Source organism: Polypterus senegalus, chromosome 6 (genome assembly GCF_016835505.1).
Source record: "Polypterus senegalus isolate Bchr_013 chromosome 6, ASM1683550v1, whole genome shotgun sequence".
NCBI classification, from domain to species: Eukaryota; Metazoa; Chordata; class Cladistia; order Polypteriformes; family Polypteridae; genus Polypterus; species Polypterus senegalus.
In genome coordinates, this window is record NC_053159.1 from 72,045,433 (window position 1) to 72,070,447 (window position 25,015).

A 25,015-nucleotide genomic window follows, 5' to 3' on the forward strand; every position below is an offset into this window, starting at 1 on the left:
TCTTTTCCATTCTCCTTCTCTAATTTCTACTGTATAGTGACACTTGGTATCAGTGCTATTTCAATAAGGGCACATTCTTGAAGTGGATGTGTCACAGCCAGAAATCAAACAGTTGTCAGACCTTTGTGGTATTAAGTATTCCAGAAATTGTCGTCATTTGCCAGCACTATAATGCATTAGAGATGGGCAACCTGCTGGCCAGAACAGAAACCTTTCATGTCATCCACCAGACAGTTTACCTTGATATCAGTTCATTAGAGGTGTACAAATTTCCAGTATTTATAACTTATATGAAGCAGTACTGAATTATAAAAAAAATAATCAAATTTAAAAAAAAAAAAAAAACACAACACAGGGGTTTGCTCTACCATAAAGACATGAAGAAGAATAACCCTAAATCAAGTTTCATTCTAAAACGTAAAACATTAGTTATTATTAGTTTTTTTGTTTTTTTAAATGTAGATAAAGTTCCCAGAAGGGTCACCTTAACAAAAATCTCACTCAGGATTACTTCTTTCTTTGCAGAATAATACATTTTCAAACACCACTTAAAACCAAATGAAAAATGTTACTCGTGTTACTCACCATGGATATCTTAAGTGCATTGATGTAGAATGAGCGGATCTCCCAATAGCAACAAATGTTGTAAATGAACTTGATTAAGCGATGTAGCCAGAACACGCCAGCTATCACCATAATGAAAATTACAACAACATTATTGCGAATTCTGAAACAAGAAATGGGATTCAGAGAACAATCATAGTTTATTATTTAGGTTTACTTTCAACAGGAGGTCACTGCAATAAACATTTCTAATTGAATGTTTATCTGAACCAAAACATATAAAAGGATTATCTTGGACAACCCTTTCACACTTATTACCTGGCACTGCAAACATTAGCTGGCAGGAATGCATCTGGAAGAGTCACTTTAATTGATTCATGCAAGTGATGAGTATGATTCACCATCTTATTCGCAAAAAGAATGTCGTAGTCCACACAGTTGGCCAAGAACACAGTAAATGCAACCACAAACACCAGTTGCCTTGAAATGAGACATGGAAATTTAAATTAAAAACAGAAACTCAAAGAAGGCTGTATGTGTCCTACAGGTGAGCTTAAATGAAATTATGTAAAGAAATGTACTCTAACCAAAAAGCACACAAGTAACTGATTAATTTCTAAAGAAAAGTAAGGCAAAACCAAATACATATTTTTATAAAGGAATATAATAGTTTAATATTTATGATTATCTTAGTGATTTATGTTTAATATGGATTTTCAAGAAACAAGACTACTGGCCATTCCAATATAAAATACTGTACAATCTACCTTCCATCTTACCACATCATTCATTTTACAGTTTTGTTTCTCTGCTTTTTATTAAAGCATTTCAAATATTATGATCTATGCAATAGATATACAACTTTTCATATTTTATCTTGGTGGTGTTACACAGCAATTTCAACCACAACATTTGCAAATGTTTATTCTAATTTTATTATTGCTATCAATCAAAATCAATCAAAAATTAAAGTTGTAGCAAACAGTAAGAAATTTTATCTTCCTGAACAAAGTCCAAACACTCTGACAAGACTGAAAGGTATCAATTAGATTAAATTATCTGTTATTCATACAATAACTAATTATATTTAGTGACTGGTGAATTTGCCATTTGCAAAAGTGCAACAAACAAACCAACCAGGTATTAAACTGACATTTGTTTGCAATTATTGATAAATGCAAACAATTATATGTTGCTAAAGGCCATGCAAAATACAGATTTCTATACAGAATAGAAAAGGTAAGCCTTGCATTTCCTAAAAATCCTTGCTCTGTTCATTTGCTCAACTTGCTACTTTCAGGTAGGGGAATATCTTATGTTATGTTTGCCATGGGTATTCTTCTTATTGAACTGCATAATTATAATGCAGGTAAATATACACATATGTAAAGAAAATTATTACTTACACAAGTTCAAATATCTCTCCTAGCAACATACACGTGAATCCATTCTTTTGGTGTAAATTGTAGACGTGAATAAAAGTTAAGGCAAGTTTTAAAAAGGCTGTCTAATGACATTAGAACTGATCCTAATAAACTCCATCTTACGGCAATCCAGAAAAGTTCCATAAATGTGTCTGAAGTGATCAATTCTCTAAAAAAAAAATTTTTTGGCAGTGCATTTACATCAACATAAAGATTCAGTTCTTATGCATCATAAAAAAAAAAACACTACTACTACTGATCAACCAACTGTGAATGCAATAAAATTTGCTCTGTGCATAATTTGAGTCTATGATTATAAAAACTGAATATGTACAACATTGTAAGAGTTAAATCTTTAATTTCAAATTCTTAAGCCAAGGATGCACCAATACATCAATGCTAGGTTAGCACTGATAACTGATCTTTTTTGGGTTGCAACGGTCAACTCTGATACCAATATTTATTATTATTTCCCTTACCCTAATTTCTTGACTATCTCAAATATCTACTTACCTGTTAAGGCAGCAGCAGAATATTGTGCACATTAAGACACATCCAGGTGAAGGTTAATAAATAAAATTGTTTTATATGCTGTACTATAACTTTACTTTTACTACATAAGCTTTTTGGCAGATGCATCCTGCTAGAACTCTTTAATTGGTTTTCGTGGTTTAAAACTACTATAAAAGGAACATTCAATGGTTTGTTAGGTATAATGTCAATGTTCAGCATGGAGTCTTTCTACTGTGGCTCAAAATTAGTGCATAATCATATTGGGATAGCATATTAAAAAATAAATCTTAACATAAGACTCCATTATCAATATATATTTTTTTTTCCTCCTTACTGTCTGATATAAAATGGTGTTCAATTCATCGTTTATTATTATCTCAGGGAATATTATAAATATATAAAATGCCATTCATGTTCAACAGCATTGAAGCCTGAAGCAAAATCAAACATTAGCATTCAAACAGTCTATGTACTTTTTGTTTTAAAGCGAAAGATATTTAAAGAGATAAATAAACTTATATAAATCTGGTGCTCATTTTAAAGTTATTAACTGATGATTGTGACCTATATTTCACGGTTCTTGAGGCTGATCTTCCAATTAGCTGTGATCCACCCAATCTCACTGAGATTGCACAGGTGGTGAGCCAGCCGAGAAGGGGAAAGGCTGCAACAATCTGTGGTATCCGGGGTGAACTAATCCAGGCTGGTGGTTATGGCTGTCCTCCTGGCATTGCAACCAATCTTTGCTTCCATTTGGGAGACTGGCATCATCCCAACTAACTGGAAAATAGAACCTGTCGTCCCTATCTGGAAAGGGAAGGGTGATCACCTGGATTGCAGCAACTACAGGAGGATAACACTGCTCTTGGTGCCGGGTAAGGTCCTTGCTAGGGTAATCCTCAATAGGATCCATGAACATTTGCTCACCTACCAGCGACCATAACAGTCTGGTTTTACGCCCAAGAAATCTATCATCAACCGCATCCTGGCACTGAGGGTTCTCATGGAGAACAAATGTGAATATCGGCAGAGTTTCTTTGCAGCCTTTGTCGATTTTTCGTAAAGCGTTCGACTCAGTTGATCGAGCTGCCTTGTGGGACATCCTGAGGGTTTGCAGGATCTCCTCGAGGTTGCTGGATATCATGGCCGGCCTGTACACTGGTACTGCGAGTGCTGTGCAGAGTGGAGGCAGGACCTCTGCGTTTTTCCCAGTTGATTCTGGGGTTCGACAGGGGTGTGTTCTTTCTCCTACTCTGTTCAATGCTTGTATGGACTGGGTGTTGGGCAAGGTCGTGGGGTCCAGCGGGTGTGGGGCATCTGTTGGTAAAGAAAGGTTTGCGGATCTTGACTTTGCTGATGATGCTGTGATCTTCACGGAGTCAATGGAGGCTCTGATTAGGGCACTGGAAAGGGGTGTGTGGCGCTCCTGAAATCTATGCAAAAAAGACGAAAGTCCAAGTCTTTACAGTCCTCGTGCTTCTTGTCTTGCTGTATGATTAATAATAATATTAACATATTTATTATACTAATAATAAAATATATTATTAACTCTGAAGTGCCTTGAGCATGGGAAAGGCACTATAAAATGTATTATTATTACTTATTATTATTGTGAAGAAGCATCAGTTACAGCACTACGACCATGTGGCACGTTTCCCTGAGGGTGATCCGGCTCGTAAGATCCTCATTGTTGGAGACCCAAATGGCTGGACCAGGCCAAGGGGCCGCCCACGTAATAACTGGCTGCACAAGATAGAGGGTCATTTCCGGAGGGTGGGACTGGACCGCGTGTCTGCCGGGGGGGGTTGCCAACTGGGATCCCAAGTTGTTTCATTGTGCAGTGGGTGCAGAAACGCAGTGTACCAGTGCATGCTCCTCAACTTTACTTGACTCATCACCTATATGAACTTTTACTGGTGTGATTTTGCGCAAAGTCAATAGGCTTTTAGCATTTTACATAGTTAATGATTATTTGCCAAGGTTCACTTCAACATACTACTAAAACTTTCGTAATGACTCAGTCAGTTTCTTCTTTTTGAGCCATTCTGTTAAGTTCCTCAAATTTAATTTTGGTTTAAACTTGCTGACTCGCATTTCACTCATATTCTTTTAGACATTATAAAATTTGTAGATAATTTAACATTACTAAGCTACCAAGACCCTTAAAGGATTATTTCTCTCCACCTGTCTATATAGTACTTAACACAGAGTAAATTTCAGCACACATACTGTATATGTTAATATTTGTACTTATTGGCTATGGATGATAACTATGCAGAACAATATTTAATTGCATGTAATTCTTAGTTTGATCTGAAAAAGAATATTGACAAAACACTAATTTTGTATACTTAAGTAACTAAGTAGGTCACAGTAAACGTTATAAATACTGTTCAAGTCAGAAGGGTTGGGACCATTCTGTAACTACATATTAAAAAAAGGATATTCTTTGGAAGAAAAGGTCCAAATTTTCTATGTGATGCCACAGTGCTAAATAGAAATAAGAGAGAAAACAGTAATAAGTATCACACATTTTAAGCCCAGAACTCAATAATAACTAATTACTGCATTACTATATAATAACTAGAAAGTTTAAAAACTATGAAGCACCTGGCAACTTGCTCCATAACAAGCAATGCAGTAGACAAACTTGTTTAATGCTATGGAAGAAAACAAATTAAAATACAGTATAAAACTAATGCAAAATGAATAACAAAACAGATACTGTATGAAGTTTAGTCACATGTTTTTAACGGTTCCAATCTGTGCTATTTTTATAAAAGTTGTACATACACTATATTGTGAAAAAAGAAAAAACACTTAAACTATTAATAATTAGACATCATAAAAATCTTATGAGGAATACAATAACCATATTTGCCCTATACTTAAGGAATTATACTTGAGGAATTTTCTCTGCAAATTTCTAAAGTTTAATTGCAACATGGACAAATCTAGTTTAAATAAATAAAAAACTGTAAAGGGTCATTGAACAAGACACCATCTCTGGTGGCGGGGGAGGAAGATATGGTGCAGGACTATAATATTTTCTATTGTTATGTATAGCAAAAAACTGATTAGGATAGTTACTTCTTTATGCATTCTGTTATACATGAGGGTGAAAAAGTTGAACAGATGCACACTGTATCACAATTTTACATGCCATTAGATAAGTATTAAGAGCAACTCAATTACAGATGCTCTCTCTCGCTCTCTCCATCACCTGTTCTGCAGTTTTTACCAATGTATAGGCCAAGGGTGGATGTGCAATTACTCAGAAGCCACACAGGATACATCTGCGTGCCTATGTAAGAGAGGCTTGACTCCGTGCAACTTTGAACTACAGAGAGAAAAAACAATTGTTTCAGTGTATGAATCTAAACAATATTTAGGGAATTTGGTCTTCTTTGAGACACCAGGTTCAGAACTTCTACTGAGAAACTTCAATGAGGCATAACTGTGAAGAACAACCTACCTAATCTGAACATGACTTTTGAATTATTGTTGGATTACAAACATGGTTCAATAAGCGTTAAATAGTAGCAGATTATCTTGGGTTATAGTGTATCAAACTTACTGTAGCTGCCATGTTGAAGCAGTCCTATATATGTACTGTATTTTCTATGTCTTTTTCTTTTGTTGACCTTTAATGTTGCATATACAGTGCCGCCACCATAAAAATTTCTGAGACAAGCTCGAGACTGATGATTTTCCGTTGCTTCAGATTCCCTTGCCTTACCTTGCATTGCAATTTCTTTCCAAATCTGTTAGATGAGCTAGAGACAAATTAGGAGCATGCTTGTGTGTACTTACATCACATGTTAGCAAAGGAGTATGTCCATAACATGCATTATGTAGAATAGATGTTTTTTCATGCATAAAAGTAATATTTCATTTATATGGAAATAGTTTTCTTTGTCAACCTCTTCATTAGCATGGTTATAATGAAGAGGTAAACCGGTGGCTCTCAAAGAATGCATTGGTAGAGGAAATACACAATTACTATCCTTGGGGATATTAAAGGGATTATCAGAGAAGGACTTGAACAGAAAATTTCTCTATATGCAGATGACATGGTACTGTATATATCAGACCCACAAAATACTGTGCCTGCAGTCCTAACAGCACTTTTGCTGGAAGAACATTAAGATGAATATCCTCCCTAAGCTTCTCTTATTATTTCAAAACATTCCAAAATACATCAATAAATATATTTTTAAGAAATTAGATTCAATCATAACAACATTTATTTGCAATTCAAAACATCCACATATCCAAAGTGCGACCCTACAAAGGCCAAAGGCAGAAGGTGGCATGGCTCTAACTTTCAATTTTATTACTGGACAGCAAACAAGCAAACTATAAAAACCTGGATATGGACATCAAATAGATGAACATCAACAAAAAAATAAATAAAATCCTGCAGTACTTCTTTACATTCCTTGCTTTGTGCCCCAATAAAAGCAAGTTATCGCCAGTATACTAACAACCCATTTGTTCTTCACTCACTCAGAATATGGAACCAATGTAGGAAGCATTTTAAGATAGAGAATCTTTTAAAATCGGTGGCACCTCTGCCCGAGAACCACCTTTTTCAACCCTCACAAACATGTTTTTAATGTCTATAAAACATTTGGGATTAAATCACTTAGAAATCTGTACATAGACAATGTCTTTGCATCCTATGAACAATTACACTCCAAATTTAACTTTCCAGCAACACATTTCTATCACTACCTTCAAATTAGAAACTTTGTTAAACAGAACCTGCCCAATTTTCCTCACCTCCCACCTCCCTCTATGCTGGAAAAAATATTGATCAGCTTCGAGGTCTTAGACAGCATTTCTGGAATATATAAAAACATTTTACTGTGCCTCCCTTTCAAAGATCCAAGAGGACAATGGGAAATAGATCTCTCACTCAACATCTCAGAAAAGAAGTGGAAAGTAACAATGCAGATAATTCAGCCAAGCTCCATATACACAAACCATACAATTATTCAACTCAAAATTATATATTGAGCACATCTGTCTCGTTTAAAATTGTCCAAAATGTTTCCAGGGCAAGATCCAACCTGTGAATGCTGCAATCAGATTCTAGCCTCACTGGGTCATGTGTTTTGGGCCTGCACCAAATTAACATCATTCTGGACAAAAATCTTTAAATGCCTATCAGACAGCATTGGTGTCACAATCCCTCCTAACCCATTAAAAGCTATGCTTGGTGTACTTCCAGATGGGCTTAAAATGGAGAAGGACAAAGAATCGGTAATTACCTTTACTACACTATTGGCATGTAGACTTATCTCGCTAAACTGGAAGAATGCTAATTCTCCTCTTAAGTCAGTGGGTAACTGATGTTATAGAGTATTTGAAACTGGAAAAAAATCATTCTCACTTAGAGGATATGTGCAGAAATTTTTCAAAACCTGGCAGGATCTAATCTATAACATTTTAGAATAAGCTTTTAAAGCACTGAGGAAGCAGATTCTCTCCCCATTTCTTTTTCTTCTCCATTTATCTTTATTCACTTATTAAGTAATCCATTTACTTATTTTTACTAGCTTTAAGTTTTATTCTGCTGCCCACGCTCTCTCTCAGGGGTGGGGGTTCATTTGTGTTCAATCCTATTTTTGTAAAACTGATCTATTTGTATGGAATGTTGTGTGATTTGAATAAAATCAATAAAAATTTAAAAAAAAAAAAAAAAAAAGGGAAATGCTAACCAGAACTCCGACACCTATAACAAGGGCTAAATTTCTTAAACCAGAAAGACAAAAAGATTTCTGTTAAGGGGGCAACACCAGGAATTATCCACCATCTCAGATACTACGAAAATGTACACACCAACCTACAACCGTCTCTCCAGTGATGCCACATATGTGGCATATTCTAGGGGAATTCTGGGTAGGATTGCCATGGAAACAGCCAACACATTTGCTCTAATATGGTGGCATCCACAGTAAAATAAAGATACCATTGCAGGATGATGCTGTAAATCAGGGGTGCCCAATGCGTGGATCGCGATCGACCGGTAGATCGCAAAGGTAGTGCAGGTAGATCGTGTTGCATTCAAAAAAAGTTTTTTTGGATGTTAGTCTATCATAGATCCTCCCTATGGCATTTCCCACTTGATTTACATACAGGGCAGCCAGTCTGAGATCTTCTTTCTTCTAACACGCTGATCATCCCGCACGCATGATCAAACGCGCGAGCTACTGCAAAACCCGGCTATGATCTAGTTAGCCTTCCAATTTATATCGACTAAAGAAGGGATTTAAAAAAAAAAATTGTTTGGGAAGGGTATGGGCTTTATGTGGAATTAAAAGAGGATTTTTTTCTCTCACAATGTCACAATCGAAGTATCATTGCTATTCCAAAGAAGGAAAATGTGGAAAGGCACTTTCGAACTGTTCATAAAAACTACGAAACTGACTTCCTTCCAAAAAGCGATCTGAGAAAGAGAAAAGAGAAGGGAACTAAAAATCGCAGTTAATCAGACAGCCGTCATTTTTCACTCGGCTGAATTCAAAAGCTCCTTGACTGCATTATTCAGCTCTACTTATTTATGCGAGTCAGCCTTTTCCCACATGAAGATTATTAAATCCAAATACTGTAGTGTCCATAAATGTATTTATTTGTTATTGTGCCATAAAGGTTATTCAGTTATGCAAGGTATGACAACATATATTTTATGTATAAAGTATACTCTGTATTCGACCTGGTCATTTTAAAAGTAGCTCGCAAGCTAAAAAAGTGTGGGCACCCCTGCTGTAAATATTTAACTTTTTTGTCACATCATTAAACTAAAATCTTGTTGTTGTTAAATTCAGAGTACATGAGTCCCAAAACCCCTAGAAGGCATATACAATTTTCACTTTAAAAAAACTCACAAAAAATTAATAAAAACTGATGATTATAAAAAATAAATACATTCTTCTGGTATATTTGAGAAAATTGTTTAACTAGTACATTAAAAATTAGCAAAAAACTAGTGAACACATTTAAACATAAAGCATAAAAATTGTATGCAAACAGATTCTCAAAATGATATTCTGTGTCTGTGAACACTGCATAATATACTATCAATTAAAAAGAAATCCATCCATCCATCCATTTTCCAACCCGCTGAATCCAAACACAGGGTCACGGGGGGTCTGCTGGAGCCAATCCCAGCCAACACAGGGCACAAGGCAGGAACCAATATCCCGTGCAGGGTGCCAACCCACAGCAGATTAAACAGAAATGAACTAAAGAATTTTTAAAACTGTATTATACCAGCCTAATGCAAAATTTGGTAATGTTACCCTTTCATTTTTTTATTGAAAAAGTAAGCACTGTATCTTTAACAAATGCACAGACGAAATGGAGATTGCATGCTGATTGGTGGTGCTGCAGCTATGCAATTAGCAGAGAACCAATTCACACTAGCTAATCTTTGTTACCCTCTTGTTAATTCAGTTTGCAAAAAGATGGAAATGGTTGATAACAGTCATCCTCAGCTTGCTGACAAACAGTGCAGTTGAAGTACGATATGGCAATACTTTGCATAGGAGGCAAATGAAAAGAAAAGATGAACCTGGAGATATTACAGCATCTGTTTACTTAACAGTGTTACAAGGCTTGTCTCACCAAATAAGGTATTAAAAATGAATCTTGTCAAGTATTTATCCCTTACACAAGTTGATGCCTTCCTGAAGTTTAGAACTTGATAGGTGTGAGGGGATACAGTAAAAACAAGACAATATTAATGCCAGGACCTGAAATTCAGCACAAGATTGTACATATCCTGCACAGAGATAGTAATTCCTACAAATTCTATATTAAAACATGCAAATTTCCCACACGTCTGTTTGGTAAGCACTTATTATTTGTTGCAGGTATAGTAAACATAATTTTTTTTTATTACTATTTTATAATTATGCTAAACTTGTTACTTACGAATTGATTTTTTTTCCCCATCGCCGTTTACATTTTGCTAAGCCCATGTTAACAGCTCCTCCCTGTGTGGAGTTTGCATGTTCTCCCAGTGTCTGCGTGGGTTTCCTCCGGGCGCTCCGGTTTCCTCCCACAATCAAAAGACATGCAGGTTAGGTGGATTGGCGATTCTAAATTGGCCCTAGTGTGTGCTTGGTGTGTGGGTGTGTTTGTGTGTGTCCTGCGGTGGGTTGGCACCCTGCCCTGGATTGGTTCCTGCCTTGTGCCCTGTGTTGGCTGGGATTGGCTCCAGCAGAACCCCGTGACCCTGTAATCGGATTCAGCGGGTTAGAAAATGGATGGATGGATGTTAACAGCACATCACCTTCCTGTTGCCATTGCTTTTGACTGGAATGTGCACCCAATCAGTTGTTCAGTGGAGTTGCACAACTGTGCATCAGGAGTCAAGGTCACTGGGTTTCTGACACCGGGAGGTTGCATAAAATCAATGCTTGAAATGGGGCAGTGAAACACCATTATTCTGCACCGGCATTTCCCAGTTACCTGTAGTTAATGTATATATACTGTACATAAGTTTAGACCATATTAACAACTCCTAGTTATTAAGACCAATATGTCTGTTTGCACCTTCAAGGGGGACAGTCCCACACCAACCAGATTTTCTATATAAACTGTGTATATTAGTACACCTGCGGGGTTCCGAGGGGTTACAATACCCCCCTCCCCCCCACATCACATCCTCACCACATGTTATTCAATATACACATAAAGGAGTACAATGAAAGTTCTTTTTTCTCCCCACTTCAGGCTCTGGATAAAGTAATTATTACCCAAGGACCTCTGTAATTTTAGTCCCATTCGATTCGCTCAAATGACAAATTTACTCGCATGTCCATTTAAACAAGACTAGTTTAGCTTGGGGTTATTTTTTTAAACTGACTTCCACACAAGGAATGTTTCCCCATAACTTTCTACTAAAAAGTATGTTTTACTGTGAAAAGTTAATGAGAAGAGCAATAATAATAATAGTAATAATAATAATAATAATAATAATAATAATAATGTTATTTTCTTCAGTATCATTTTGTCATCAGTTCTGGAGTCAAAATTTTAGTATTGATCAAACATCAGTGTTGGTGTGTAAGCATCTTAAATAGGAATGTGCAATATGTATCATCTACAATAATAATTGTTGTAACGACGTGCAGTGAAATTATCAAGCAAGTTAATCAAAAACACGCCTTGAGATTTCACTCATTCCCTGTCTCATGTAACATAACGGAATAGACTACTGCACGTGCGTACATGGTGAGTGCACCACAAGTAAAGCTAGCATAGGCTGCCTAAAACTGAATGAGCAAACAGTGCCATGGGATAAACAGCCTTCCAATCTACAGTACGTAGTTAGATTTAATTGGAAGATGTGGATCATCCTCACTGGCATGGAGGTGGTTTGGTTTGGGAAAGACTGATGTTGCTTAAAAAACAGCAATCTGCGAACTATGTCAGAAATTGTTTACCATTAAAGACAGCTCAACAGCTAACTTGTTTCACCATCTGCAAAGTGAAACTCATCTGGTACAGAGCCCTGTAGCAGTCCATCAAAAAAGAAAGGTCAGTTCGAACAAAATTAGTAATCTGTTCAAACAAATTATTTTTATTTCCTTAAGAGGCATATGCCTATCAGGCATATTTTATTTCACTAGCCATCTTGCCCCATGGAGGGGGCTGGAGTGATTCCAAAGCATTTTTTTTCTTTCATTATTTAAAACACTTGTGAGAACACAAGGGGCAGATCAAACACACAAAAAAACAAACAAACAAACAAACAAAAAAACACACACAACACAGGTCACTACTTGATGATAACTGAGGTGGATAGTAATGTAAATCCACTCAAGTGGTGGAAAACAAGTACATTTCCCCAAATAAGGGAAACTTGCAAAAAAGTACCTGTGCATCCCTGCCTTAAACAGCCCTTCTGAGAGTGTTTTCAGCACAGTGGGAAATGTAACATAAAAGTGCTCCTCTAAAACAAAATGCTGTGGTCAGACTGGTGTTGTCACACAATGTGAAGTTTCCCTAGTAGAATTTTACAAAAGTTGTTTTTTCTGATATCTTTCTGCAATATTGAACAGAACTTGAAGTTCTTAACTTGTTTTAAAATGTTATAGGCTTATGTTGTTTTTATCTTTTTGTGCAATATGACAGATCTGGTTTACAAATGCATTATTTTTTTGTGCAGTATTTGATAGAAATTGGAATTTTTACACTATAGTGATAATAATTCATTGCATTTATATAGTTCTTTTCACACTACTCAAAGTGCTACCATACAGGGAGGACCTAGGACACTAACAAACGATCTCTTTCCTGCGAGGCAGCAGTGCCACAACTGTGCCACTTACAATATGTTAGATCAGTGGTTCCCAAACTCAGTTCTGATTACTCACTGTGGCTGCAGGTTTTTATTTCACCCAGATTCACAATTAGTGACAATAACTGATCTTGTTTATTATGTTGATGGTCTTTTTTTCCCCTTCTCTTATTCTGCCTTTAGAAAAAGGACAACAGTATGATTTTTACATTTATAAGACATTTAGAAATATTTCTACTTTTGCTTTAAACGCTTACTTCTCTTCTGTTGTTTTTGTACTATTATTTTGTTATTTTTTAGGGCAGTTTGTATCCGTCATTGTATCCTAATAATTGGAATTAAAACAAACACAACTGACAGCCAGGTAAACAACACTAAATGATGAAAGCCTGCAATAACTTGAGTGTCAGACCCACTAATTAGTAGATAATAAATTAAACAATCAGAACTCCTGGAAAAGCAGAATGAAAACCAGGCTGAAAATTGTTAAAAAAAGCTATAAAAAAAAAAAAACTATCCCCTTAGAAGTGCTTAGTACATTTTAATAAATTTAGCAAACTTAGTTTTGTTATTTCTCCATTGACTCCAAAACACAGAAACTGGAAGTAACAGTTCACTTAATTGGGCTAGGGGTACAATTAAAAACAGAAGTTGGTTGGAAGAAAAACCTGAAGCCACAGTGGGTCCCCAGGACCGGGTTTGGGAAGCACAGTGTTAGATTTTTGTTCTTGTTTGTATGCTGCACAATTCACCTTACAGCAGAGCAGGGTTTGTTTATCCAGACTGTAATTTTCATGCCTTGTACTTCAATTCTGATTAGTATTTTATTCTCTTTGGATTCAAATCTTGTTTATATTAAAGGCAAGTGTGGGTTTTAAATGCCCTCATTATAATAGTTTTGTTGGCCTTTTGTATAAATCCTATAGGCCACTTTGAAATGGTTTACTCATATTTGCACTGTTTCAGCTCAATAAAACTTTGGTGATTTTAATGTTTTTGTGTGAATTTACTTCACTCTTAAATAAGACCGGTTTTCCTTAACTTCTGTATCCATTGTGGTGGACTGCCGGGGCACTTACCCGGCTGGGACGCCCAGATTATGGAAGGACCAGGGTAGAAAGTACCGAGGGCAGCACTTTTGGTGTCCAGTGGGGCCCGTGGCCTCTGCAAGGGGGCACATTAACATTTCTGGGGCCCTTTTTGGCAGCACTTCCACCACACCCAGAAGTGCTGCTGAAAGAAGCTTGTTGGGCACCTGGAGTCCTTCCGGGTGCCCAATAAAAAGAAGCCCGTCACCAGCATCCAACTCCCAAAGTCAGGAGGAAGAGGACAAAGCCTGTTGTGGAGGACTGAAAGCAAAGGGACTGTGTTGGTAATTAGTGCACTGTGCTTTACCTTGTGCTGTGGAGTGCTGAACTGTGTAAATAAAACCGTTGTCCTGCCTCGCTTTGTCAGGGTTAAGGTGGCTGTGCACACCCAGGCAGCACACCAGTAATCTCATTAGTAAGATACAATCAATGTCCTATTATCAAACCAAGCTAAATCAATAAGACTTTTACAAACACATTTTTAAAGGATGCAAAATATCATCTAATTATCGTTATCGTCAAATTCCAGGAAAATATTGAGATCTAGTTTTATTTCAAATATTGTAAACCCTTAGCCCAGCGTTTCTCAACCTTTAAGTATTTGCGACTCGATTTTTCATAACAGTTTTAATCGTGCCCCCCTAACATTTTTTTTTTAATGTAGATGCATGTTATTATACCTACTTAACTTATCGACATTTATCTAACTCTATATTTATTGTTCTAGTATCAGAATGTAGGTTAAGTTAATTAGTTTTGGTTTCAACAGATGTTTTTTTCTTTTCATATTTTTGATTCGTTTTTTTTTCACATCTTTGCACCCCCCTTTTTGTTACCCCACAGGTTGAGAACCACTACCTTAGCCTTAAACGTAATGTATTTTGTATGAACTAAGCCTACCCCCTTTTAACATATTTTTATTTATTACCGGAAGTGATAAGCGGTTCAATCTGAATGGTAAGTAAATGGAAACTGGAAGGGAGAACAGGAAGAAGTTGTGTTTTGTGCTTGCTTGCTTGGCAATAGTGACAGCAAATGAGCAAGTGAGTGGGAGAGAATGAAGCTTACTTTTGTTGGTTCAAGAGAGCTGAACACCTGCAGTTGACTCTATTTGAGTAGCAGTGCATTAACAAACTGTGAGGTTTCTGAACGCTTTTAGGACCCTCCCCCAACGAGAGGCACACCAAACCACGCCTGTTAAGGCCCGATTCTCCATTGCCGAGGCAATCACAGGTTCGCAGCGCAGCAGCAGAGTGCCGCCAAAACAACTACGAGCAGATCGAGATTGCGCTATACACGCCTGTGGCCAACGCAGGGGAAATTATAAATGCAGGGAACAGTATAACTTGGCCACAACTATGCCCGGTTACTGTATCTGTGTATAGAAGAGTGGTAGCACCCGCAGCAATAAATAACCCTGCAGTTCCTGTTTCAAGTTGAATAAAGCTGGTTTTGCTAAAGTACTAAGACTCAGCCTCATGTTTTGGGGTTCAAGACAGCAACTTGCACATCACAAAACGTACATATAAACAACTAAATGTCAGTTTTAATTATATTAATCATTAATACATTTAAAAAAAAAAAGTTTCAATATGAAAAAGATATATAAAATACATTACAACTGCATCTAGTGAATTTTTCAGTTGTTCTGTAAAATGGATTCTAGGTCACACCGCCTACTCCTATCCAATACTATGTAAAATTTGCATAAAAAGTATACTATGTTAGTTATTATTACAGAAGGTGTTATTATACAGTACATATAAAAACCCAGATGTGTAAACGACTGTCTGTTCATCTTACAGTAGCTCTTTAGATATGGAGTGCCAGAGAACATTCGAACACAATTTGTAAGGAGGCTCAAGAACTCCACAAGTATGCACCAAGTTGGCTGCAAAATCCTACAAGTGACATCACTGTAGAAGAGCTTATTTAGAAAGGGAAAGTAATAAGATGAATGAGCTGTTAAGAGTGTGCTGCGATTGTTAAGCTTCAGGTAGCTAATAATCTAAGAGAAGTTGGTATCTGTTACCTCCAAAAAAAAAAAAAAAAAAAAAAACACAACTGATCAACACTTTAAGAATTTATTTTCTAGCCACACAGAATTTGAACATGCTGAAAAGATTCAAATACATTTATATGGGAAATTGGCACTGCAATTTGGATATGACCGCTTGCAAACTACCTTGCCTGTGAAAGGGAAGTGGCAGATGAGAGTATTGCACTCTACCACCATCATCATCATACATGGAGTGTTGGATTGGTGTGTGTGACCTGGAGGAATCAGCTGACCAAAGCAAGATTAGGATGAGAGACTGCCAACTCCTATGGAGACTATTCTTCACTGCTACAAGAAAAGCAAACACTAAGAGTACTATGTTTCACTCACCTTAGAGTCATCCAGATTATGTAGAACATAAATATAAAATACAGAGTTTAGAAAAATCGATTTTAAACTTTCAAGGAATTGACACTTACACTTGCTGCCTTCTGGGACATGGACGAGCATGTCCTCCTCCCCAGGTGGAGAGTCATTGTATGACACCTCCAGTCGCTGATACTCTGTGTCAAAGTGGGCCATTTTATTCTCTCATCTTGTATCAGGCAACATAAAGACTCTTCCTGTAACTATGAAAAAAATAATTTAACATGTAAACTGGTGCATTTTAATATTTTACTTCTATTTTTAAAATGCATTAACTTGAACAACAAAGTTTTTATGCTTTGTGAATGCAGTTAGACAGGAAACTAAAAAAGAAACTGCAGCTAAAAACAGGAAATGTCAATGCAAGCCACATATTGAAACAAAGGCAAACATAAAACCAAAAGGGAGGAACAGACAAAAACAGTAACAATGGCTGAAAGCATATGATAACACACGGATGACAAGCACAAAAAAAAAAGTCCAGGGTGAGCAACAAAAATTGACAGGCTTCTTACTTGAATATTATAGCCAAAGATTTGAAAATAAAAACAAACAATCTAAGAGAACATCTGGTCTGGATGAACCAGTGTTTCAAGTTTGCTTTTTTAAATCCTCCTTAAAACATTATTGTTACAATTATTTTGTTTCTAATTTTTAACCTTGTTTTTAGAAAGATTCCTGTATTTAAAAATGAAGTTACTATTGTTTTTGAGGTCACTAAATCATTCACAACATTACATTTTTTTTATTTGGTTTCACTTGTAAATAGTAGTTTAAGATTACCCAAGTCTTTTCTCAACTCTATCTTGATATTCTCACAGATGACCCATTACTAAATGATTAGTATGGTAATGTGTGACATGCAACGTCATTGTTATGACAGCATAAAAGGTCAGCCCTGGACTTCGCTTGGTCATCCAAGACTGGATAACAACAGTAAATCTAGTGTATGCATTTTGTTTCTATTTTCTAATATAAAAGCCTTTGTAAGTTGATCTTTGGCTACAATTAAAAAAATTGTTTTAGGTTTGTCAAAAAGATCAATTTGTAATCAAAGTTGCCAATTCTGCTTAGTATTAGACAATTGTATACTCTTATTGTCCCTTCACATTTCCATCTACTCCGCAGAACAATTTATCAATTAGAAATATACTAGGGATCTGCACTGGCAATCGGAAGGTTGCCGGTTCGAATCCCGTAAATGCCAAAAGGGACTCTGCTCTGTTGGGCCCACGAGCAAGGCCCTTAACCTACAATTGCGGAGCGCTTTGAGTAGTGGGAAAAGCGCTATATAACTGCAAAGAATTATTATTATATACTTGCTTACTGTACCATACCCATTAAAGTTGCTCATTCACTTTGTAGTACTGTAGAAAATAGTGTACAACAGTACAATTTTCTACAGTACTGTGAGGACACTTTTACACAGCCACACTCACTAATACTGGACCAGCTAAGGAGTAGCCAATCAACCTAAAATATTTCAGAGGTTGCTCAGGACCCATCTACTGTAGGTGTAGTTAACACAATCATCTTGTTTCAGTAAGAAGTTTTTCTTTGGGTTTCCCAGCATTTCACCAACATTTGTTCTCCTGAGCCAAGACAAATACCTGCGTCGTCATATCATGGCACCAACTCTATAAAGATTTTTCTGAAAACAAAATATTTTTAATTTTATACTGTGTCAGTTCTGACGGTTTATCAAATAAGCATAATATATCACCCCAAACCCACAATTAAACTGCAATTCAAACCAGGGCTTGAGAACATACTGTATATTGAATTTTAAAAAAGGCCAAAAAAAACACACTATGATGTTGAGTACTCCAAAAAAAAAAAAAAAATGCTGCAAAATCTTCACCAACCCTTTTAAGTATGACTACTTCCACTCCTCTCATGTTGCCTAGATCTGGTGATTATCAGAAGAAAAACAATTGGAGGAGGTAGAGTTCAGAACATGTAGTGTTAGCGCTACTATTTGGATTTATGCAGGAAGACCATGCAAACAGTTTATCAACTAAAGCTCAAATGTGGGATGCAGACTTTGAAATGTAATCTGTATTCACCCATGTTACCAACAAGAAGGGGAATGCATCAACTTGTTGATGCTTATTCTTAAACTCAGCAACAGAAATGATTTGCTCCGTTGTGAATATTCTAATGACGAGTCATTCTGAACACTGAAATCTAAAAGCAGGCAACTTTTGATGCATAGGCACGTTCCTTTTGTGGACACAGCAAGCTAAAAAGTCCTGTATTTAAATGTAAACCTGTGGTACATCTGGACAGGTTTCACCACCTTACTGCTACCTACAAGTCTGTTATTTTTGGGTGCGGGGTTTGTTGCCGATTATATATTCTCAACTGCAACAATTCAAAATAATTGCAGTTCTATACATCCAATTTACCCTTTACTAATTTTAGAGATTTTAAAATTATCTGTTACTGTTTCAACAATGGCAATGCTCGTTATAGGCGACTCTGCCAACAAGCAGTTTCACACTGATCTTGGATCTTTCAAAGTGAAGAAACATTCATTATGGATGTCTTACCCACAAGGTAATTTGAATTAATTTTTAAAGAATTCATTCAATTTGCAAGCTTCAAGTGATGTACAATTCCATAAACTTAAGGTGACTATTAATTGTGTTGCAATTAAAATGTAATCATACATTCATTTTGCCCTTTCTAACATTATGTGCTATGAATGATTTCTTTAGCTGTATGTCTCTTCAAAGTTTTTCAACTTTATATCAAGCTAGTGTTAATTTACACATTTACGAACTATGCAATATCTTTCAACTTCAACTGCATATTATACATTAATAAAAATGTAAGAATCTCTGCTTGATGAAAATAGAACATTTTATCTATAGTGTTTTAGGTACATGAACTTTTATATGGAAGATCACAACACAAACAGTACCTTTTTTTTTTTAAGATATGAGGCTTAAGATGGTTTGTGCTTGAAAAAAAGGAGTTCTATCCCCCATGTACATGTGACAGTATGTGCTAAAATTACACATTAATATTGTTAAAGATGCTCAGCAACATACTACATATTTAGGGATAAATTAATTTTCATTTATTAGTGTAGACTTGGGGATTTCAGCCCAAGAAACTAGTATTTTCTTTCTTCGTTTACAAGGATTTTCCTCAGAATACTCCAGTTCTCTTACTTATCCCAAAAATGCACAAGTTAGGTTTACTGGTCGTATGTAACCAAAAGTGGGTGTTTGGCCAAGTGTGCTCTACAGTCACCTGATGGCCAATCCATAGTTGGCTCTTAATATGTGACCTTGTCATTGAAAAAGTGGTTTCAGGAAATTCAGGAATAACAAATGATTAACACAGGTCTATGAACCAAATTTTAAATACAAGTCTAGTCACAGTCTAAGTAGAATATGCATATACCCGTTTTCACCTGTCCAGTACTAAAGAGATAAGCTTGACTTTCACATCTAAAATAACTCTGAAACTTTGCATTGCATCGCACCTCAAAACTTTCATTCAGCATGCATTTCAAACTTAAGACTATATTACTTGATCTTGTTGCCTTAAAGTTATCAGATTACAAGACAAAGAATCGCTGAGGGTGACAGATTAGATAATTCTCTCACAACTACTCAGCACATTCTTTAATTTCTTCTCTTTTTGTGTGCTCCAAAACAGTTGTTCTCCTTCATTTCTTGAAACCATCATTGTGTTTCTTTTTTTTTTTCTTGTAAATGTGATTGGGAACTTTTGTCTGTATATCCTTTTATTTCCATTTAAGTGGTGATTAGTTGTCAACTCTGACACAAAAAGGAGCCTGTACCCATAAATTACGACAAAAATCAAACCCGCTAAATTTTGAGATGGCTAGGCACCGAGTGCTATGACTGAGCAGCTGCAAATTTCAGACCACAAAACTGACAGTCACGGGGTAGGAGCCATGACAGTCCATGATTTGTTAGGATTAAGTAAATGAAGGCTACTATCACTTATAATCACTGGAAAAGACAAGCAGTATGAAAGGGGCTTTAATAGAACTGTGTTTGTTTCAAATGTCTATGTATAAATTCAGCACACAAAAAGAAAAACAAAAAAAAAAAACTTGTGTATCTCAAGCAAACTGACCTGCAAAAAAGTTTTATTTAACGTGGACACCATCCAACTGAAGCACTCTGAATTTTGTATAACAGAGGAATTGCAGAATTTCTGTTTGGAAACAGAATCCACTGCATTAATCATTTTAATAGTGTTTGCAAGGCAAGGTGGTTATCGATTCTGAAGCTCTGTGATGGACTTGTATTAAGAATTAAAAAAAAACAAAAAACAACAAAACACACACACACACACACACACACACCCCAGTTGCCCTTTTCTATAATCATAAAGGTGTCAAAACGATGAACATGCAACATTCGTTCACTGGAATTGCTCACTCATACCCTTCAATGCACCCAAAACACGGGAGCAATTTAGAAATACTAATATAACATTTACAGCTTTTGAAAACCACCAAAAAATCCACAAAAGACACAGGGAGAACATATACACTCATACAATACGCAACCAGGTACTGGATTCTAAACTATTACACTAAATTCATGAAGCTGCAGTGCTACACCGTGGCTCCATTGCAGCTCCAATGCTATTACAATATATGCTTGTATACGGTTTCCAGTGCAAATATTTGAAAGGTTACTTTTTTTCATTTCAATTCAGTTTGTGACAACTCAAAGGGCCATAAGAAACAAAACACTTGGCACATTATTACAGGGATTCAGTTTTCCACCATCACTTACTGGGCTTTCTCCTTGGACACTGTTTATTCCAAAAGGGGGTATGCATGTAGCTCATGTGGGGAGCATTTAGATATGGTCACCAATTTTGTATTTGTTGTTAACAAAATAACATCAGGCTCACAGTAGCACTGCATATGAATATTCATGTTGGAAACAAACTGTTGAAACCAATGTGAGAAAAGTTATCATGTTCACGTACAAACTTTGCCAAGATGTTTACCATAAACATAAAACTCTAGGCGGTGTTCAAAGAAAGAAAAAAACATAAAGGAAAAGATAATTGACCTACAAAATCACATGCAGTCGGTAAAGATGAATAAAGGAAAGGTGTCTGATGAAACCAACAGCCTGGTTCTTTGACTTTCTGTTAGCTTCTTGAACCCCTGACTGTGTCATGTCTTGTCCCCACCAGCACAGTAACAACTGACTCATGGCAATTCGCAGGCAAGGATTACCTCCTCTTCCACTTCTGCCGGCTTGGACTTGCGTCTTCCCAATTCACTCTGGAAGTGAAAGAAACAAACAAAGCGTTTGAAATGGGCCCAGCAGGCAATTATCATGATCTTGCTCAGCCGGGCGGCGCACTGGAGACACAAGTCAAATCGACGTCGAAAACAGAGCGCCGCTGGCACTGAGGTAAAAATCTATACATCCATCAGGTCATTACATCTACCCAGACTTTCGTGTAAACGTAAGGAGGCACCATGACTGTCAACTGCGCCATGTATATCTATGAAGGCTTCTTTTCACTGAATCACTACTGTGGTTGCAACGTGACTTATTTATGTCAAGAGACACCACTGCTTTATGACGTTCCACCCAGGCGGCCCCACACCAGCGGAAAACAACCAAACAGCTTATTTGTATCTATTCTATTTAACTGTTTTACATTTCCCCTACCTTTTCATTTGGTTCCAGCGCGATATACAACTCCGAGATACGTGTCGCTTTTCCTTTATCTGTTGGTTACTGTTGTCTGGTGAGCTACAGACATGCAGTTTTCGTTTCATTTCACAACAGCGACAAAGACGAGACCAGTTGATTGGCAGCTTTCTAGACCAATAAGAGACAGGGAGGGCTGTATGCTCTCTCCAATTAAAGCTTCAGAACGATCATTGATTATGTCGCGGACTGCGCAGCTGCAGATTCAGATTGCGTTCCAGGAAAGAAGCCCATGGCTGCCCGTATGTTTTATTTTAATGTTGTTCCTGGCAAAGCTGTAAAATCTCGAATCGTTTACATTATAGAGGCATCCGTTGGACCGTGAAATGAAGATTGCCGTCCGAGGCGTTTCATGCATTTGAATCAGTCAACTAACAATCACAATGAAGACAAACTAATGACCTATTCAGTCAATATCGAACAGGCACTAGGCTGTACGTAAGCCCAGTGGGAGTGCCAGAGATACGAAACTCAACCACGATGCTGATTAGCTAGTTATTCGCAGGCCAACTACATTTCACACGGGAAATACAATGCATCAGTGTCAATAAATGTGATCACTAATAAGAAATAGTATACAATAATCAGCCAGTACACTAACAGTATTTGCCAAATAATATGTAGGTCTCCATCGTTCCATCAAAACAGCTCTGACCCGTCGAAGCAACTTTTCTGCTACACATCTGAAGGTGTCCTGTCCTATTTGGCACCAAAACATTAGCAGCAGATCCTTTAAATCCTGTAAATTGCGAGGTGGGCCGTCCGTAGATCTGACTTGTTTTTCTAGAACATACTGCAGATGCTCAATCGGATTGAGAAATTAAGATCTGGGGAATTTAGAGGCCAAATCAACAGGTTGAACTGTTTGTCATGTTCCTCAAACCATTCCTGAACAATTTTAGCAGTGTTGCAAAACACATTATCCTGATGAAAGAGACCACTGTCATCAGGGACTACCCTTGCCATGAAGGGGTATACGTGGTTTTCAATAGACGTTGAAGGTATAGGTGGTACATGTGAAAGTAATATAAACACCTGGGGCCTCATGTATAAACGGTGCGTACGCACAGAAATGTTGCGTAAGAACGTTTGCAAGTTCAAATCGCAATGTATAAAACCTAAACTTGGTGTAAAGCCACGCACATTTCCACGGTACCTCATACCCTGTCGTAAGCAAGTTCAGCGCTCAGTTTTTCAGACTGGGGGCACCCAGCGTCAAAGTAGTGCTACTGTTCCTGTGTGCTTACCCTTTTTTTCTTAGATCCACATTCCTGACGCGGCTTTATAAATACACTGAAACTAACCGCATATTTTTTATTAGTGTAATGCATCTGATTGTAATTAACCTGTAACAATATAATGGTTCAGGGAATAGCCATAGTATTCCAAATACCATAACTGCTTTAGCGTTGTTACTGTCACTGAACTTAGTATTTATAGCACTGTATCTGAGTGGGGAATCACAGCAGCAGCTGATCTGAAAGAGAATTATCGGGATACATCATCAAGCACACGCTGCCTTAGCCACGGCATATTGCTTCAGACTTTCTTGTACGGACGTCGCGGTTCAGAAACAGTTTCATCCCAAGAACTTTAAACACAGTCAATCAGTCCATCAAGTGCTCCTTGTAGAATTGTTTGTACATATAACTAAAATTACCTCACTTTAAACTTGCACTACAGTTATAATATTTCACAACCTGTGCCAATTTATAAAGCGTGTATTTACATATGATGACGATATAATTTTTAAGATGAAATGCAGCAAAATATGTTGATTATAGTATACAGATAAAACTTTAACTTCATTTAAATAATCTGTATTGTTAGTAATTAAACATGTGAGGACACGGTGCCGTAGCAGTTCACGGATTGATCCTACCTCGTGCTGTATTCTTGCTGGGCTGTCGCGACCCTAGATGGATAGATGGATAGAATAGTTAAACACGTACTACGAAGATATTTCATTGATCCTTAAAAGTTTTAAAGAATCGGCATTCTGAGCTTTCAGATGGCTTAACTTCTTTTACAGAGCTGATTGTGTGGTGATTGGGTGTTTGGAGAGAGAATAGTAAGGACAGGAATTGGAGGTTAGTACTTGTGAAAGAGACAGTACGGCTGCAATAATTTCATCAAAGGTCACGCACAATCACTGCGCCACCGTGTTCCCATGTTTAATAACATGCTTTCACTCCTATCATCATGAAAAATATATCACGTATATATCTCAGTATTTTAATTATTCAGAGAGCTGTAATATTACGAATGTAATGGATTCTGTGTCCTGTCAGAGGTAGAGAAAGCCGGTAAGCATGTAGTGATTCACACACATAGAGCACATAGAAGATCAAATACAAAACAAAGCATTTAATGTGACTCTTTAGTTATGATGGGATTGAGAAACTAGTGAATTAAACGATTTTAAGATGAAGTTTATGATGTTCTGCTTTAATGACAAAATATACTACGTGATTAAAGTGGAAATTTCAAGATTAAAGTTGATATTTTGTGCTTTTTTCCCCACTGTGTGCCTATTTTTTTTTCTCTGTACCCTAAAAAGCTTTCATATGACACTCAGACGGTGGGCTACGACTCGCCTTTTCACGGTGACTTTGATATGTGACAACTTCTTTTTTTATTTCAGGCACTATGCGACTTTGTGAACTTGAGATTTTGAGTTTCTCCGACACTCTGTCACTCAATCAACTTCCTTTTGTTGATTATACCACTGTTTAAATCAAGAAATAGTACGTTTTTCCTGCCTCCACTTGGTATTCGCTGAAATTCTTTTCCCATTGTCTTTTCACAGAAGACTGAGCTTAAGGGCTATTTATATTGATTTGCATATTCAAAGAGGCGTAATTCTGGGAGGGGTTGTGGCGGGACAGCAGGCGCGTGCACGAGCATTGCTTTTCACACTGATCGGGATTTATGTAGCAGAAGAACATGGAAGT

General features: G+C 36.9%; 1 protein-coding gene across 3 annotated transcripts in view; it reads right to left on the minus strand.

Annotated features, from left to right (window-relative positions):
* The window catches only part of atg9a (ATG9 autophagy related 9 homolog A (S. cerevisiae)), a 60,859-nt gene extending 38,666 nt beyond the window's left edge, over nucleotides 1-22,193 (minus strand). The window contains exons 1-7 of one of the 3 annotated variants that reach the window (XM_039756327.1): nucleotides 22,020-22,192; nucleotides 21,575-21,622; nucleotides 16,383-16,532; nucleotides 4,948-4,991; nucleotides 1,971-2,035; nucleotides 883-1,044; nucleotides 586-727 (exon numbers count right to left, since the gene is read on the minus strand). In XM_039756327.1, coding sequence (XP_039612261.1) covers nucleotides 586-727; nucleotides 883-1,044; nucleotides 1,971-2,035; nucleotides 4,948-4,991; nucleotides 16,383-16,485 — 516 coding nt within the window. In that variant the 5' untranslated portion in view covers nucleotides 16,486-16,532; nucleotides 21,575-21,622; nucleotides 22,020-22,192. Of the gene's footprint in view, nucleotides 1-585; nucleotides 728-882; nucleotides 1,045-1,970; nucleotides 2,036-4,947; nucleotides 4,992-16,382; nucleotides 16,533-21,408; nucleotides 21,623-22,019 lie in introns of all 3 variants that reach the window. The other 2 variants (XM_039756328.1, XM_039756329.1) reach the window with 2 other exon arrangements.
* Nucleotides 22,194-25,015: the final 2,822 nt, after the last annotated feature.